At 33.1% G+C, this 16,685-nt stretch overlaps 1 protein-coding gene across 1 annotated transcript in view; it reads right to left on the reverse strand.

The window, feature by feature from the left end:
- The window catches only part of LOC148310353 (acyl-CoA synthetase short-chain family member 3, mitochondrial), a 32,627-nt gene that overhangs the window by 8,138 nt on the left and 7,804 nt on the right, over positions 1–16,685 (reverse strand). Inside the window, exons 2-7 of the mRNA XM_088258594.1 lie at positions 15,217–15,382; positions 8,729–8,873; positions 5,614–5,758; positions 4,140–4,236; positions 1,753–1,961; positions 635–863 (exon numbers count right to left, since the gene is read on the reverse strand). Of these exons, the coding sequence (XP_088114720.1) occupies positions 635–863; positions 1,753–1,961; positions 4,140–4,236; positions 5,614–5,758; positions 8,729–8,873; positions 15,217–15,382 (991 nt within the window). The remainder of the gene's footprint in view (positions 1–634; positions 864–1,752; positions 1,962–4,139; positions 4,237–5,613; positions 5,759–8,728; positions 8,874–15,216; positions 15,383–16,685) is intronic.

Here is a 16,685-nt window from a genome sequence, read left to right on the forward strand (position 1 = left end):
AGAGGCAGAACAAGGTTCTGTGTTCTGACATAAGGCAGAACACCAAAGAGATTAATTGACAGCTGAGAATCGACATCACGGGAGGCTAATCCCTTTTAAAAACAGGCCACAAGGCTTGCACTAAGAAGAATAGGAAGACTCTTCTGATCCTTTTCTGCTCCTCATAATGTATAGGGCACCGCATCGAGTCAAACCTGTATTAACATGAGTCTTATTATATGAAGGAAATCAGTCCTGCGCTTTTGATACTAGTTCTGGTATCAAAGAAATATTACAGTTAAAGCTGTTAAGTTACAACCTGAGACTTATAAACTTTAAAATTCATTTATTTTATTTTATTTTGTGCATTTGTATATTTTTATTTAGTAAAATCTATACCTAATTGGACAATTGACTATTCAAATGATCTATTTTTTATTGTCAATCACGTTATAAAAAAGACATTTGTATGCATGTAAATCCAACGTAACATAATTATTTTGAATGAAAATGTATTTCTTTAGGTTGATCCAGGTGGAAATTAAATTCAGTATCTCATGTATACTTTTATAAAATGTTACTGTAGACGTATGACTAAATAAATATATAAAATCAATATTGTGTAAAAATTAAGAGTACATATAATTTTGTTTACCTGAAGTATTGACCCGGATCGGGTGTTCTATCAGGCTTGCCTTCGTACATGATGGAAGTAATGCCGTAGAGAAGTGGGCCATAGCAAATGTAGGAGTGGCCGACTACCCAGCCCAGGTCTGAGGCAGACCACCAGACATCTCCGTCACGCATGCCGTATATGGCACGCATGGACCACGCCAGAGTGGCTATATGGCCTCCCACAGGACGCTGAATTCCTTTAGGTTTATCTGCAAGTTTATATGAAATAATATAAGTAGTAATGATTATATTAACTTGAGGTTGAAAGTAATGATCATATCAACATTGGACAGGTACCATGGCATAGTTGGGTAGACACTCGACTGCAAAACGGGCATCGCGGGGTCGATTCCCGCCAAGTGCAAATTAAATTCAAAAAGATTTATTTTAGATTGGTCTGGGTGTTTATGATGTAATTTTCACATTTACCTTCCCTATCCTTACTATCTCATATGCAGACAAGCCTCTAAAAGGCTTTGCAGATTATTCTTTAAAGAATAGTCTTTTTAAAAATTAGAAATACCGATTCCAATCATTTCAATGTTTATTATATGCTTACGAAATTTTAAAAGTGATCACTTAAACCAGCCTACGATAGGTAGTAAGCCCTGTAAATATTCAGATATATCATCCATAACTTTCTTCATCGGTGTTGAGATATCAATATAAATAATTATTTTTATTATTTTTACAATCTCCATTTGGGAAGATAATATGGGCATTGATCAATTGATTTTTATATTATTTTTTGACATCTCAACATAGATGATGAAGAATATGGAATGAGTCTGGGAATTTACGGAGCTTACGACCGTCATAGGCTGATTTAAGTGATAACCTCTTACACACATGTAACAGTCACCAATTCTACCCATGATTGACAACCACACTACTCAAATTCTTGGAAGTTGGAATCACTAGAGATATCTATTGGTGATATGAAAGAAGCTTTTTAATGAGCAGAAACTCTTATATTTGTTGAGATGTCAAAAAATAATATGATAAATAATTCCTATAATAGAGACAATCTAGATTTGTGAACAAGTATTTGGACACACTTAAAATGTTGTTAAATAATTAGTTGTTTATTGAACTGACCTGTTGTTCCTGAAGTGTAAAGAATGTACATAGGTTCGTTAGCCTCCACGGGTACACAGGGATGTGGGTCCATCAGCAAGGCGTCCTGCCAGTCCCAGTCCATTCCCTGGATCAGGTCACAGGATAGAACGTTCCTCCTCTGGTAGATAATGCACCGAGTAGGCTGATGCTCCGAGGTTCTTAACGCTTCATCCAAAATATCCTTGTACCTAGGGAAATAACAATACTAACTGTACACAATGCAAATTATACCATATTCTCTCTGATTACGCGGCTTCACATGTTAGCCAATGCTTTTGAAAGTATAGATTTATTTAATACAGTGAAACCTCTATCTATCGTTTTTAAAGGGACCTATTAAAATAAACTATGAATGCGGGAAAACAATAAATGCAGGATTAAGAGGTCAATACGCAAATAGATACGACCGAGTAAAGGTACCGTCCTCCCAATCTGCATAACCATTCGTAGGCTAAAAGTCTAAGAAGAATACATTTTTAAGATCGGTTATTGAATGTGCGTTGTAGAAAGTTTTCTTTCAAAGAGTGTGCACGCTTCTGGAAATGCAGGTACAGGCAGCGGCTCCTTTTCATCAATATCGACCTCTCCTGCTATCGGTTACACAAGCTTTCGATAATTTCTATCCCATACGTTGCCGTTGAATGTAAGAAAATTGGAAATAATGTAAAAAACAGACAAAATGTATCAAATATGCAGCTTAATTCGAACGATAAATGCGGTAAATGGTGATAGAGAAACGATCGATGCGGTTTAGTTTAGTATGAAATTAAGTCGGGATAGAAGAAATAAACGACACATCCGGGAAAACGATTATTCGAGGAACGATCGATAGAGGTTTCACTGTATATTGTTATCCACCTTGAAGTCTGTACTTCCTCACAATTTCTTCTCCATGCTATAATGGATAAATTTAAATGTTGTGTTTCTCTCTCTCTCGCTGCTCGCTAATAGTGATGATAACGATGATTTTTTATTAGTTTATTCTTTGTTGTTGTTGTACATATTTTCATTAATATTGTTAAAGGCATTAGCCAAGATTTACAGGTGCTGTGTCGTAGTGGGTGGACGCTCGACTGAGAAACTGGCATCGTGGGTTCGATTTCCAACAATTGCAAAATGAATTCAAGATATATTTATTTGCAATCTGTCTGGGTGTTTGTGATGTAATTTTTACATTTACCTTCCCTATCCTCACTATCCTAACTGTAGGTAAGCCTTTAAAATAGACGCGTGAGTAGCTGAGTAAATATTTTTATTTTAAGGTTACCAATTAAAGTGGAGGCCCCTAATGCCAATCAATATTGGCCTGAAGGGTCAATCGATACAGGCCCGAAAAGCCAAACTAGGATATTAAGTAATATCCGCTAGCAGTACATTTTTTTTTCAGTGTATAATAATCGATATTTATTCAATGCATACAAAATACACTAGTAGAGTTGATCTCGCTGACCCTTGAATTAAAAGCAGGTGTTTTCAACATCAAGTGATTGTAATAAATATTTTATAAACGTTTTGTTACGGTAGAAATAATCTGTTTCCCTCCGTAGTGTAATGGTCAGTACGCTCGGCTACCGTTCTGAAGGTCCCGGGTTCGATTCCCAAGGGGGCCCTCCCCCCATTTAAAAATAAGTGATTTTTCTCTCACTAATATTTTTTCCAAATAACCCTGGGCTGATCACCTTTCTTTCATGTGTTAACGATCAAGAAAATCACTACGTTTATATGATGTAGTGCCCATGCATCATTGGGGTGCGGATAAGGATTTTAAGAACAAATGACATTTGTATCGTATATACTTGTACATTTCCCAAGGCTTAAGACCTGGCACTGGCTGGCTTAAGTGGTAATTTTATATTCTAGTGCGACGATGACCGTTCTGCCCATTATTGAAATCCATATTGCACAATTTTTCGAAAATTGTATATATGCAGTGTTTTAAGAATGTCATTCGTGTGTTAGTTAGAATTTGCCTCAGTCTGCCTCAGAATTAGTCAAGTGGCTGTCGACAGTGTTCATACACGTTTGTACCCGTTTGTTTATATACTGCAGCTGTCTAGGTCACAAACGTCAAATATGACTGACGTACAACGCCATTTGCAAAAATTATAACATCTTACGATAGGGTGATTCATTTTGCGCCACTCTGTATAATAGAAAGGCGGACAAGTATATTGTACGCATTTACTCTTGTGTAGGTGCACTAATGTACTTTACACAAACGGATGGATGTTTAGCCTTATCTATCTTACATAGCCATGTAATGTTACGTTACAATACCGGGACATATTAGCAAGTTAATCTGCTCAGTGGCGCAGTCGAGTTGGGGAATTTGGATCATGATTTAGTATAATGGACTATTTTGTTACCTGACTATTTTGTTCGGTTCGACTCCACAACTGGCTGCTATGATTACCTTAGGCTCGGCGTGTTCAATACGAGCACACAATTCCCTGGCGGCAAATCCTAAAACAATAATTTTAATATCATATCCCTCAATACAAAATAATACCAAGTATCTCATAAAATAAAATAATATAATTAAATTCACGATATAATGTACTATGTCCCAGCAGAAGCGGCATATTTTAAGCTTAATATTTACCCGCAATAGGGCAGAAAGTGTTGTTTTGCATTTTGAAGAAAAGGTATTGTTTAATATTTTTTTTGAATAAAGTAAATATTTTTCAAATGGAGAAAAAACATTCAGGTTTTACCTAAAAATATTTGTTGCACAGTAAAAAGTTCAATAAGTGGCTTGATATTTATTTTTAATACATTTCATTGCATTTTTAAACATTAAAAACGATCTCCTGAAAAATCAAGTTTTTTTTTTATATATGACGTTGTTGAAAAGAGTGAGCGATATGTGGTGCCTTTTGTATTACTGTGTGAGGAAATCACAAGGATAGTTATTAAGGATAAACTAAAACCTCATTTTTTTTAAAAAAATGTGGGATTTGAAGTAAGAGAGACTGTTTTGATACGAGTGATATACGAGTACACGTCAGTCGTGTATGTGACCTCATAATTTAGACATTAGGAACACAGAAGTTAAATAAAATTTATCCATTAAAACTTTATTTCTTTGATAGAAGTTATGAAAAGGTATCTAATCACATAAGAGATTAATGCTCGATTATTTCTAAAACTTATTTACATATTTTTTTTTACATGTAATGGTTAATAAAAGAAACTGAAATGTGTAAATAATATCCACATATATATATCTATGTACGAATAGATTGTCGGCATGAAAGAAAATCGTCGAAAAGTAAATTAGTTCAAAGATAATGGCGGAGATCCATTTTCGATCCAAGGATTTTTTTAGAATAATCTTATAGAATTCATAAGAGATACCAGAGTTTATTTAAAAATTCTATTTAATGAAAATATAAAAAGTATTTGAAAAACATAATTCGCTTACTCCTTTCAAGAACGTCATATTTAAAAAAAAACTTGATTTTTCAGGAGAACGTTTTTAAAGTTTGAAATATAACACAACGCATTAAAAATAGATATCAAGCCACTTATTGAACTTTTTATTGTGCAAAATTTTAGGTAAAACCTGAAGATTTTTTCTCCATTTGAAAAATGTTTAGTAAATTAAAAAAAATAATTAAACAATACCTTTTCTTCAAAATGCAAAAACAACATTTTCTGCCCTGTAGCGGATAAATATTATGTTAAAAATATGCCTTTTTTGCTGGGATATAGTACATTTTCTAGGCATTCCGAAAACATGCAGAACTGAAAATTGACGATTTTTGATTTCTGACGTTCTTGAAAGGAGTGAGCGTTATAAATAATGATAAAAAAGTATTTATATTAATATGGTTGTACCTCCAAAGACTACGGAGTGAACAGCGCCCAATCGCACTGTGGCGAGCATGGCCATTATGGCTTCAGGGATGAGGGGCATATACACCAGGACTCTGTCTCCTCGTTCCACCCCGAGCGCTGACAAAGCGCCAGCCAAGCGGGAAACCTGACGGAAATATTTATTATCAACACTGAAGAAATTTCAGAAAAAATCCTGAAAATATCGGAGTGCTAGACAAGAAACAAGATAATCACGTGTATGTATTTATACAATGCCAAAGTTGAACCAATACCTAGAAGTGGATAAACTATAATATTTCATTTATTGATTCGGCAGTCACTTTGTGGTAAAATCTATCCATTTTTGATTAATGTTTTACTAAGTAAATACCACTATTTCTTAAAATCTACTGTGACGCGTGTTTCAATGCATTCCGCATCATTTTCATATATGATTTTATTTTTCATGATAATTTTTATATACGGTGTTTGAAAATGATACGGAACTCATCGAAATACGTGTCACAGTAGATTTTAAGAAATAGTGGTATTTACTAAGTAAAACATAAATTAAAAATATAATATTTCAATTCAAATTCAAACCCTTATCCGCACTCCAATGGTGCATAGGGCACTGCATTATATAAACACAGTGTTATCTCGATCGTTAACACGAAGGAAAGGTGATCAGCCCTCCGCTTCAGGCACCAGTCCAGGGTAATATTGAATAAATATTAGATTGAAAAAATCACTTATTTTCATTTTACTCCCCCCCCTGGGAATCGAACTCGGGACCTCCAAAATGGTAGCCGAGCGTGCTGACGGATTACACTACGGAGGCGGAAAATATATAATATTTACATAATAATATCCTCAATACTTAATGAAATACTTCCGATAGGTAACTTATGAAAAGAGGCCGATGCTCAACGATTCCATTGTTTATCAATATAAGGGTCAATATACCTTGTACGATTATTTTTGTTTCAGTACGTAAACAAAATACCAACTTTTAGTATTTAATGAAAATAATTATAAATCATTTTCATGATAATTAATATACTTCTAAAGTAATGAAATATAACAAAAGCCTTCGTTCCCTTAAATGCAAAGGTGTACTGAAAAACATGAATTTTTCTTTGTTAATTTTTTTTTTTACAAAAACCAATTTCTTAAAATTCATCGTACACGTATTTTAATACATTCAGCATCATTATCAAACATCATGGTGCTGTCAGTATGCATCGAAATAGGAGTATTTTTTTAAAATTAACTTTTGTTTAAATTAATTTATGGTTAATACGAGTACAGCGATTATTGTTGCACAATACTGTGTAATATTCTAATCACATGGTTTAATATTTTTTATTTAAGTATCAACTAACCATGTATTTAAAAAGCGTATTAGTGAATATTAAAAAAAAGATAGAATTATTTTATTTTTTGTTTTTAAATATTGGTACGCATACTAGATAATCTATGTTTAATACGAATACCGCGTTTTTTGTTGCACAATATTAGATAACATTCTAATCACGTGGTTTATTTTTTTGTAGTTCTTGCTTGGTACCAACTTACCATATATTTAATGAGAATGTTAAGGAATAATAAAAAAACATTATTTTGTTTTTAATATTGGTACGCATACTACATAGTCTATGGTTAATATATACGAGTACCACTTTATTGTTGCAAAATATTGTATAATATTCTATTAACATGGTTTCATTTCATTAACTGATTCGACAGTCACTTTGAGGTAAAATCTATCCTTTTTTGGTTTTATTTTTAGTATTTTTTTTTGTGTTTCTTGCTTGATATCAACTTATCATGAATTTAAAGAGTGTTTAAGGAATAATTAAAAACAAATATGTTTTTTTTTTAATATTGGTACGAATATAATACGTATACCTCGTTTATTATTGCACAATATCGTGTAATATTTTAACCACATAGATTTCAACATCTAAAAATCTCAATAATTGATTCCGCAGTAACTTTGTGGTAAAATCTATCCATTGTTGATTTAAGTTTAACTTTTAGTATTTATTGTTTCGGCATTCACATTGTGGTAAGAAATGATTACATTATATATATAAAACACTAGTTTTTTTAATTTTATTTTATCACTTGAGTATTATATTTTATCCGCCTCCGTAGTGTAATGGTCAGCACGCTCGACTACCGTACTGTAGGACCCGGGTTCGATTCTCAGCGAGGAGGGTCAAATAAATATTATTGATTTTTTCACTATTACATTTATTCAATATTACCCTGGACCTAAAGCGGAGGGCTGACCGCCTTTCCTTCGTGTGTTTACGATCAAGATAATACTGCTTTCATATGATGCAGTGCCATATGCACCATCGGGGTTAAAAAAATTGTTACGCATACCACAAAATCTGATAGATACGCATGCCACGTTAATTATTGCACAATATTGTGTAATATTTTAATCTCATGGTTTTCAGCATCTAATAAATTTCATTATCAACAGTCACTTTGTAGTAAAATCTATCCATTTTTAATTTAAGTTTTAATTATGTTATTTATTATTTCGCCATTCACTTTATGGTAAGACATAATTACATCATAACTAAAACACTAGTTTTTTTATAACTTAAGTTTTATATTTAAACGACTAGTTTGAGAAGCATGTGTAGCTTCCAAAACTGGTCGTAAATTTTTTTGGCATTTTTTTTTTGGCAAAGCACCCAAAATTAATTGATACATATTAAAATATAATTCACAAATGGTAAAAAGTGGTATATTGTTAAAAAATAATTCTCATGTGATAAAAAACAAGTATTTTATTTATGTATAACATTTTGAGTGTCCAAATACTTGTTCACAAATCTGGATTATCTCCAATTAAAGGAGTTATTATATTATAAACCAGGATCACGACCTCGCATACAAATGTAAGAGTTTCAGCTCAATTTTTATAAGATGAAAGAAGCTTTTTAGCTTATTTCGTATCACCAAAAGATGTCTCTAGTTTTATTTATAATAAAAAAATTTAAAAAAATATTAGATATATTGTACATTGTTCTATTTATATGGCTTGTCACCCCTATCGGGAGAGTTCTTGCCAATCAATTAAAGAAATCTCCGAATTTTGACTAATCAGACTTACATTTTCTTGCAGCTCCGAGTAGGTGACTCTCCGTATGACCTGGGTCAGAGGACTATCGTGGACCAGGGCCACTCGGCTTCCACGACCAGCTAGTACATGCCGGTCCACTGCGTTGTAGCAGGCGTTTATCTCCCCGCCAGCATACCTGCAAAATGGTAAGCACACACTTTAACATCTTATTCAAACCCTTATCCGCACCCCAATAGTGCACAAGACAATGCATCATAAACGTAGTGTTATCTTTATTTTGTCCGCCTCCGTAGTGTAATGGTCAGCACTCTCGGCTACCGTTCTGGAGGTCCCGGGTTCGATTCCCAAGGGGGGTAAAATAAATATAAGTGATTTTTTCACTGTAATATTTATTTAATATTAACATGGACTGGTACCTGAAGCGGAGGGCTGATCACCTTTCCTTCATGTGTAAACGATCAAGATAACACTGCGTTTATATGACACAGTGCCCTATGCACCATTGGGGTGCGGATTAGGGTTTTATTATTATTATCTTTATTTATTTGTTTATTTATTTTATTTGTTTTGGGATTGATACAGCTTGTACATTAAAAAGATAAAAGCCAATTAAATAAATGCATATTTCGCTCACTCCTTTCAAGAACGTCACAAATCAAAAAACTTTATTTTACATGAGAACGTTTTAAAAGTTTAAAAATATAACACAATGTATTAAAAATAAACATCAAGCCACTTACTGAACATTTTATTGTGCAACAGATATTTTTAGGTAAAACCTAAATGTTTTTTCTCCATTTGAAAAATATTTGGTACATTAAAAAAAAAATTAACAATACCTTTTCTTCAAAATGCAAAAACAACACTTGTAACGGGTAAATATTAAGTTAAAAATATGCCTCATTTGCTGGGACTATTTATGGGCATTTCGAAAACATGCACAACTGAAAATTGACGGTTTTTGATTTATGACGTTCTTGAAAGGAGTGAGCGATTTATGTCATGAATACTGTATATTATGAATACTGTTGATAGTTCACACATAAGTAAAAGGTGATTAGCCTTCCACTTCAGGTACCAGTCCAGGGTTGAATAAATATTAGAGTGAAAAAAAAACACTTAAAAAATATTTATTTGAATATTTATTTGACCCACCCCAGGGAATCAAACCTGGGACCTCCAGAACAGTAGCCGAGTGCGCTGACCATTGCACTACGAAGGCGGTCATAATTTAGTAAATGTATTTATTCTAAGATAACTAGGGTCCTGATTCTAACCCTAATGTATGCAAGCTAGGACATAAAATGCCGAACCCTCTTCTAGTGGAACGGAAGGTCTGCTGATGACAGTCAACAGTCCGCCTTCTCCTGAGGAGTTCAACTTGGTTTCCTCTCAGCAATGAGGAAATACGGAGAACTTTCTGATTGACCGACACTACATAGATTATCCCCCCTGTTTCCAACACATTAAAATTAAACATTTTTTTTACAATTTTCTAAATTGATTCGGCAGTTACTTTGTGGTAAAATCTATCAATTTTTCATTTAAGTTTTACTTAGTAAATACCACTAATTCTTAAAATCTATTGTGACACGTGTTTCGATGCATTCCACACCATTTTCAAACACCGTATGCAGTCGAAATGCGTTCTTTCAGGCGAATATGCGCAGGAAAGAATGCAAGGCTGAGATGAGCATCGATAAAATTCTTTATGTGATTTGGGGATGTGAATCAAATGATTGAAGGAAGAATAGTAAAACAAATTTATTAGGCTAACGTAGTTGGAAATAGAAATTGAGGAAGAACAAGGGAAACTTGGCATGATCAAGTATTTCAAATACTTGAAAGTGGTTAGTTATGAGTTTCGTCAAATACCTTGTCTTCTTCAGGGATTGATACGTACTAAACTGAAAACAGAAATATTCATAATTAGGAGAGTGGGCTGGATTAACCAGGAAAATGAGAAAAAAAAATCGCGCTTAAAAATTAGTTATCTCGTTAAATAATGTGTACATACTATGTGGTATTTTCTGGCGTTTCTCATGTGTGTGATTATAGTCCAGGATTCGGACCTCACATACTAATATAAGAGTTTCTGCTTAGTAAATAGCTTCTTTACATCTCACCAATAGATGTCTCTAGTGAAGTTCTAGTGATCCAAGAACAAGGTTTCTAAATTGGTTCATATATACAGAACTTCCAAGAATTTGAGTGGTGTGGTTGTCAATAATGGGTAGAATTGGTGAATGTTACACGTGTGTAAAGTGATCGCTTAAACCAGCCGATGGCGGTCGTTAGCCCCGTAAATGCCCAGACTTCCATATTCTTCTTCATCTTTGATGAGATGTCAAAAAATAATATGTACATACTAACATTATTTACACCCGTCATTTGCTTAAGAAAGTTAAAACCGTAAAATATGAAGTCTTATAATTTCAGTAAGACTGACTATTACGTTTTACGTTTTCTTATTACAACACATGTAAGTTGATAACTGACGTAATCGTAAATGCGAAAGTGTCAAAAATGTTGGTACCTCGCGAAATCTGGGAGAAAACTTCACATACATTGGCATTCATAAAATGGAGATATTCAAACAAAAGTTACATAATTACAAATTAATGTTGGGAAATAAAAACTTGTGACGTTATTATTTTATGGTTTTCTTGCAATCAAAGCTCAGATGATGGAATTAAAACCGTATACTTCATTATCAAATTTAGGGTTTGTAGACATAAAACAAATGAACTAAACATGGGTGAACCCACGCGCAGATAATTAAATTGAAATTATCAAGTTTTTTAAGAAGGGAGTACGGAAGTCTCAGCATTTACAGGTCTAACGACATTGTATTGGTTAGTTTATATGATCAATTCATATGCTGTTTAAACCATTATAATATACCACTGTTAACATTTTGAGTGTGTCCAAGTCCTTGTTTACAAATCTACTTTGGACACACTCAAAAATCTTGTGAATCTGGTCAAATTTTAAGCTGCATAAAAACTGAAAATAATATTTTCAGCCCTCTATCTATATGCCCTATGCACCCAATGGTGCATAGGGCACTGCATCGAACTGACGCAGTGTTATCTTGATCATTACTTACATGAAGGCAAGGTGATCACTCTTGCGCTTCAGGAACCAGTCCAGGGTAATATTAAATAATTCAATTTTTACATATTATTATTGACATCTCATATTTGAGTAGTGTGGTTGTCAATAATGGGTAGAATTGGTGAATGTTACACGTGTGTAAAGTGATCACTTAAACGAACCTATATGACGCTCGTCAGCCCCGTAAATACCCAGACTTACATATTCTTCTTAATCTTTGATGAGATGTCAAAAATAATATGAAAAATAACTCCTATAATTGGAGAAAATCCAGATTTGTGTACAAGTATTTGGGCAAACTCAAAATTTTTACAATTTAAAAAAAAAAGTTTTTTCAATACTCCCAATTTACAATTCCTTACGGTTTTTGTATGCAAAAAAACACAGCCACATGATTTTCAATAAAAATAAATTAAATATATATTTTTTTCAACACCCCACGTTTACATTTTCCCTCCATTTCATTTTTTTAGTCCCTTAAAAAACGTGAAATAGGGGTTTCATCGTAATCCAATTAGTACGGTTGTACGCTTAAATGTCGATATAAATTAGACGAGTTTTCTTGCTGAACATATTTGAAACTTGAATAAAGCACATCAACTAGTAAAAGGTACATTATTTCCACACAAACTAGCACATTTTTGTGTCGCGTTGCCTCCAGTAACTTCGGTTAGCATATTAATGTTTCAATGCATTATTCATACGCGCCAACAACTGATTTGACGGAAAAGAATTGAAAACCGAACGAGGCGTAAAATAAATGCGTAGTTGTTTTCAATGAATAATTCGCAAAATCGGACCTCAAATAATAATTGCAACCTACGGCTTTTCTATCAAATTGTGGAAAAACTGACGTAAATAATATTTGTGTACATTTATAAAGATAGACCTATGCCTCCATAGTGTACTGGTTGACGCGTAAGGATGCCGTGCTAGAGATCCCGGGGTGTGGTATTAGTTGCAAGCTGGTGTAATGATTGTCCCGACGAAGAGACGGGTCCGTCTCGAAATCGGTAGACTAAAGTTTCGGTGAGTGGTTCTAAGCCCGCCAACGTACATATTTCTTTTCTGTACCGTAGATCGGGGCTACTTGAACTTTGATGTGTAACTTGAGCCCAGGACAAAAACATATTTAGATCTGTATTTGGTCTACAATAATGAACGTATCGACATTATTAATTGTTTCCCTGACAGGTGACACTTATTGTCACAATACATTCATTATTGTAGACCAAGTACAGATCTAAATATTTTTTTTGTACTGGGCTCAAGTAACACATCAAAGTTCAAGTAGCCCAGTTCTATGGTACATGAAGTTTAAATAAATAATAAACAGTACTAACATTTTGTAAAAAAGTAATAAATACATTTATCTACGCTTACTACTTTAAATGTAAGCTACCGTGTGTAATCGATGCCCTGAGATGGTATTCCAAACGGAAGTTAAATATTTAATTTTATGGAGTATATATAACCTTATCATTACTTATGTTTTTTGTTGTTGTTCTAATGACTTCTGGATTTTGTAATCGCTGTTAGATCCTTATTATCTTTTTTTACCAAAAGTCAACGTTATCTACACTAAGTAGTTAAAAAATAAATTCTACGTGGAATCCTAGCACAAAGAACAGTTGGCTTTGGATTTAAAAGATGCCAATAAAAACGGGAGAAGACGAATAAAAGATAACCTGGTTTCCTTCTAATGGAAAAAAAATCCTTGAGTTATTTAAAAATGACCTTAACATATATATAAAAACATTTTGTTTGCCTTTTTTCTCATTAATTTATTAATTAAATTCGGTAGTCGAAAAATACTCGTTGAAAAAGAAATTCTTAAAAGGAATTACTTAAGTCGCAATTAGCAAAGATCATTCCGAGTGCCTGGATAATATAATAATTTATGTCGTGGGGGATGAATGATGGCAGAAGGCCACGAATTAGGATTGCCGTATTAACCTCTAGACGCTCATGCTCCGCGTGCAATAAGGGTAGCGCCCTGACTAAGCATTTATGTGAAAAATTCGCGCGATTTGCTACCTACGCGTAGCTGTTATAAAAATAATTATATCTCTAATACAAGCTGTCCAGTTAAGGTAAAATAAAAAGCAATATAAAAAAAAAATGTTTATAATTTACCGTGATAAAGCAACTTTGTTTTATCACGGTCCGCCTAATAAAACACAACGCATCCCCCAAGTGTCAACCTTGCAATGCAGGTATAAACACTAATATTACGTAATTAAAATGCAACTTTGTTTTAAAATCACTATAAATATTTTATTATAACTTAATTTTAATGTCTACCGGTTAGCTTCGAAACCGGTAGCCATTATAATTAAGTTATAATAAAATAGTTATGTTGATTTTAAAATAAAGTTACATTTTCATTATTAAATGTAAAATCACAAAGTTGGTGCTTCAAATATAAATTATACTAATATTACGCATCATGATTAAATTATTTTTCGGAATCAAAAACAAAATAATGGATCGGTATCTCAAAGACATTATTTACTTAAGCTAATATTCATATTTAGAATACTAATGTCATAAATCAGTGAAATGCATCACAATCACCGGTCCTGTATGGGACCGGTAGGCATTGAACGACACAAATCCGCGGTCCCGTAAAGGACCACTGGGTGGCTAAAGGTTAATATAAGTAAGTTTGTCAGAATTTTTAATTTACCCTTGCGGAATGTCTCGTCTGTTTATTCCGTCGCAGAATTATAATAAAATGATTACTACTTCTCACTTCTCTGCATTCGTGTTTCTCACTTTAAGTATACATATGTACAAGTTTTTACCCTATACGACATGTCAAGTCAAATTTGTCTAAGAATACTCAAGTAGACAGAACTTCTATGCGTCGATTTTTTTAAATTAATTAATTAATTTTGTGTAAGTTATACTTGAAATTTCAATATTTGGAGTGTGTCCAAATACTTTACAAATCCGTAATATCTTCAATTATCGGAGTTATTTTTTGGTATTATTTTTTGACATCTCAGTATAAACGAAGAAGAATATGGAAGTCTGGGCATTTACTGGGCTTACGACCGTCATCGGCTGGTTTAAGTGATCACTTTACACACTTGTAAAATTCAATAATTCTACCCAATACCCTACATAGTTCAAATTTAAAACATAGTGCTTAAATCACTAGAATTTCACGTATGTGATTTTTATTTTGTCTCTTTTCCATTCGACCAAACTGAGCTGCAGCCGTGCGTGGCCGGGTACAGCTAGTCAGTGAATAAAATATTATCCTTTGTTTAATACTTACATTTTATATAATAAAATCAGTCTTGTCGATTGTCATCGGCCTATAAAGTAGGAGAATGGAGTTTGGTTACCGATGTATTATATTTAGGGGGTATATAGGTAAAATTAATACTCACCATTTAGTGAATGGTTCATTAGAATTATCTAGAACTTTGTCCCAAGGCTTGGACCATGTGACAGACTGCCCTACGTCTGCCCAGAACCCTTCAGGATCCTCAATGGACCTCTTGTACGCAGCTTCGTACTTGGGGGACGAGTAAGGGCTCTGTTGCAATATGAATTCTGGAAATGAAATAAGTGTTTAATATTAACTTCTAATTTTCATTTTGTCGCACGTCATATACAGGAATCATTAAGAAAAAAAGTTAGATTTCCAATATTGCACAAAAAATCCTTTAAATGCAAACCTGTTCTTATTACTGTATTCTATCGAAATCTTCCAATCGTTACCAATCCTGTGCTAAAATCATTAAATCGCACCAAAACGTAACAATTTTACAAGCTAAAATCCCTGATAACGTAAAATCATTTTTAATGGAAATGTAACGTTTTTGTGAGAACCTCCACAATTGTATTCGTTTTTGTTTCGTTTTTAGAGATAGCTGGTTCTTATTGTCGGTCACAATTGATTTTTAATAAAATGAAATATTTATTAGTGTCTCAACTTGATATGAAACATCTATTGTTTCTCTTTATATGAAAGAAGATGGAAGTCGAAGGAAGTCATCCCTGGGCTACAACCACTCATTTGACTGGCTTCAGCGATCACTTTATACACTTGTGTTAAAGTTCACCGTTCTGCCCATTATTGAACATCCATATTGCATTAATTTTTGAAACTTGCATTTATGCAACAGTCTTAGATCCAATCCTAAGAAGGATACATCAAAATTCATATTATTACAGGTGTCAACAGAGGCAAAACATCTAATTTTCGACTATTTTAATAGACTTCTAACTTTGAAAATATGTTTTACACTCACTTTTTTGTAAGTATACCTCACAAAAGACGTAATGAAACCATAAAATTTTTCAAAAAGTTGCTTTGTTTGAATTCATGGCAGATTCTAATCAATATCAGAAACTCAATATTTTTTTCTTCATTTTGTAACTTTTACATTGCTTTTTTTTATTATTTTATGGAACTCGATCAATAAGTCTTTACTAGAACTACCAATACACTAATATAATTTGTGTATTATGCTTAGCGCAACTAACACTATGCCAAGGGGATCTTCAATATGATACGATAGAATCGGGCGAAATAAGACTCGTATAAACTTTTAGATTATATTCAACGCGCTTTGTTAAAAAGTTGGGTTCATTTAGTTAGCAAAATATTGTATTTTATTATCAAGTTTAGTATAATGTAAGAGATATTAAAGGCGTTTAAAAGTTTTTACTTATTTTAGCCTTTTCAGTTTTGTTCCGAGATAAAAGTAACTAATTAATTATTTTACTTTAGAGTAAAAAACATAACTGAGTATTATCGTTACTATTTTATCTCTTAATTTTCAGGGAGATTATTTATCACAAAATTAAACACGCGTTTTTGTAGAATTCTATAAGATGTTTTCAGAACGGA

The sequence above is a fragment of the Brachycentrus maculatus genome, unplaced genomic scaffold, assembly GCF_059751285.1.
Source record: "Brachycentrus maculatus isolate JH-2025_06_01 unplaced genomic scaffold, ASM5975128v1 h1tg000099l, whole genome shotgun sequence".
Lineage (NCBI taxonomy): Eukaryota > Metazoa > Arthropoda > Insecta > Trichoptera > Brachycentridae > Brachycentrus > Brachycentrus maculatus.